This window comes from Nanorana parkeri, unplaced genomic scaffold (genome assembly GCF_000935625.1).
Source record: "Nanorana parkeri isolate BGI_ZX_2015 unplaced genomic scaffold, ASM93562v1 scaffold3505, whole genome shotgun sequence".
Lineage (NCBI taxonomy): Eukaryota > Metazoa > Chordata > Amphibia > Anura > Dicroglossidae > Nanorana > Nanorana parkeri.
The window spans coordinates 32,034-34,210 of NW_017309773.1; the positions used below are offsets into that span (position 1 = coordinate 32,034).

The following is a 2,177-nucleotide window of genomic DNA, read 5'->3' on the forward strand; positions in this document are numbered from 1 at the left end:
ACCCTCCCCAGCCACCACTCTGCTTCCATCGCTTCCTGTCCTGTGTGTCTCCGATATGTCATACTGATCCGCGGCTTCCTCATATTGCAGGTCCTTCGACTACAACCTGAAGACTCACAGCTGCCGCCTGCTGCCATGGACACAGAATTCCCCCCTCGTCACCATGACGAAGAATGTCAACTACGACGTCTACCAGAAAAAGGGTAACTTGCCTCCGGTGGTGGAGGGAGGGTGCCGCCCGCCCCTGCGGTGGCGGTGGAGGGAGGGTGCCCCTGCGGTGGCGGTGGAGGGAGGGTGCCCCTGCGGTGGCGGTGGAGGGAGGGTGCCCCTGCGGTGGCGGTGGAGGGAGGGTGCCCCTGCGGTGGCGGTGGAGGGAGGGTGCCCCTGCGGTGGCGGTGGAGGGAGGGTGCCCCTGCGGTGGCGGTGGAGGGAGGGTGCCCCTGCGGTGGCGGTGGAGGGAGGGTGCCCCTGCGGTGGCGGTGGAGGGAGGGTGCCCCTGCGGTGGCGGTGGAGGGAGGGTGCCCCTGCGGTGGCGGTGGAGGGAGGGTGCCCCTGCGGTGGCGGTGGAGGGAGGGTGCCCCTGCGGTGGCGGTGGAGGGAGGGTGCCCCTGCGGTGGCGGTGGAGGGAGGGTGCCCCTGCGGTGGCGGTGGAGGGAGGGTGCCCCTGCGGTGGCGGTGGAGGGAGGGTGCCCCTGCGGTGGCGGTGGAGGGAGGGTGCCCCTGCGGTGGCGGTGGAGGGAGGGTGCCCCTGCGGTGGCGGTGGAGGGAGGGTGCCCCTGCGGTGGCGGTGGAGGGAGGGTGCCCCTGCGGTGGCGGTGGAGGGAGGGTGCCCCTGCGGTGGCGGTGGAGGGAGGGTGCCCCTGCGGTGGCGGTGGAGGGAGGGTGCCCCTGCGGTGGCGGTGGAGGGAGGGTGCCCCTGCGGTGGCGGTGGAGGGAGGGTGCCCCTGCGGTGGCGGTGGAGGGAGGGTGCCCCTGCGGTGGCGGTGGAGGGAGGGTGCCCCTGCGGTGGCGGTGGAGGGAGGGTGCCCCTGCGGTGGCGGTGGAGGGAGGGTGCCCCTGCGGTGGCGGTGGAGGGAGGGTGCCCCTGCGGTGGCGGTGGAGGGAGGGTGCCCCTGCGGTGGCGGTGGAGGGAGGGTGCCCCTGCGGTGGCGGTGGAGGGAGGGTGCCCCTGCGGTGGCGGTGGAGGGAGGGTGCCCCTGCGGTGGCGGTGGAGGGAGGGTGCCCCTGCGGTGGCGGTGGAGGGAGGGTGCCCCTGCGGTGGCGGTGGAGGGAGGGTGCCCCTGCGGTGGCGGTGGAGGGAGGGTGCCCCTGCGGTGGCGGTGGAGGGAGGGTGCCCCTGCGGTGGCGGTGGAGGGAGGGTGCCCCTGCGGTGGCGGTGGAGGGAGGGTGCCCCTGCGGTGGCGGTGGAGGGAGGGTGCCCCTGCGGTGGCGGTGGAGGGAGGGTGCCCCTGCGGTGGCGGTGGAGGGAGGGTGCCCCTGCGGTGGCGGTGGAGGGAGGGTGCCCCTGCGGTGGCGGTGGAGGGAGGGTGCCCCTGCGGTGGCGGTGGAGGGAGGGTGCCCCTGCGGTGGCGGTGGAGGGAGGGTGCCCCTGCGGTGGCGGTGGAGGGAGGGTGCCCCTGCGGTGGCGGTGGAGGGAGGGTGCCCCTGCGGTGGCGGTGGAGGGAGGGTGCCCCTGCGGTGGCGGTGGAGGGAGGGTGCCCCTGCGGTGGCGGTGGAGGGAGGGTGCCCCTGCGGTGGCGGTGGAGGGAGGGTGCCCCTGCGGTGGCGGTGGAGGGAGGGTGCCCCTGCGGTGGCGGTGGAGGGAGGGTGCCCCTGCGGTGGCGGTGGAGGGAGGGTGCCCCTGCGGTGGCGGTGGAGGGAGGGTGCCCCTGCGGTGGCGGTGGAGGGAGGGTGCCCCTGCGGTGGCGGTGGAGGGAGGGTGCCCCTGCGGTGGAGAGGGAGGGTGTCCCTGCGGTGATGTAAACGTTTTGTTGTCCATCTCTCAGACTATGTCCGGGGATGTGTGGCGGGGGATGGGGCGACATATCGTGGAACGGTCTCGCAGACTGTGAAGGGGAAAACCTGCCAACACTGGAGGATGAAATTCCCGCATGACCACATGTGAGTGACCGTTCTAGTCAGGTGATTGGAGAGGTTGGGCCCTGCTGTGGCTCCTCCCCTCCTGTATGTAATTACTC

General features: G+C 73.5%; 1 protein-coding gene across 1 annotated transcript in view; it reads left to right on the forward strand.

Moving 5' to 3' along the window:
* MST1 (macrophage stimulating 1) overlaps positions 1–2,177 on the forward strand; it is a 24,584-nt gene that overhangs the window by 11,983 nt on the left and 10,424 nt on the right. The window contains exons 4-5 of the mRNA XM_018575059.1: positions 91–203; positions 1,986–2,100. Of these exons, the coding sequence (XP_018430561.1) occupies positions 91–203; positions 1,986–2,100 (228 nt within the window). The remainder of the gene's footprint in view (positions 1–90; positions 204–1,985; positions 2,101–2,177) is intronic.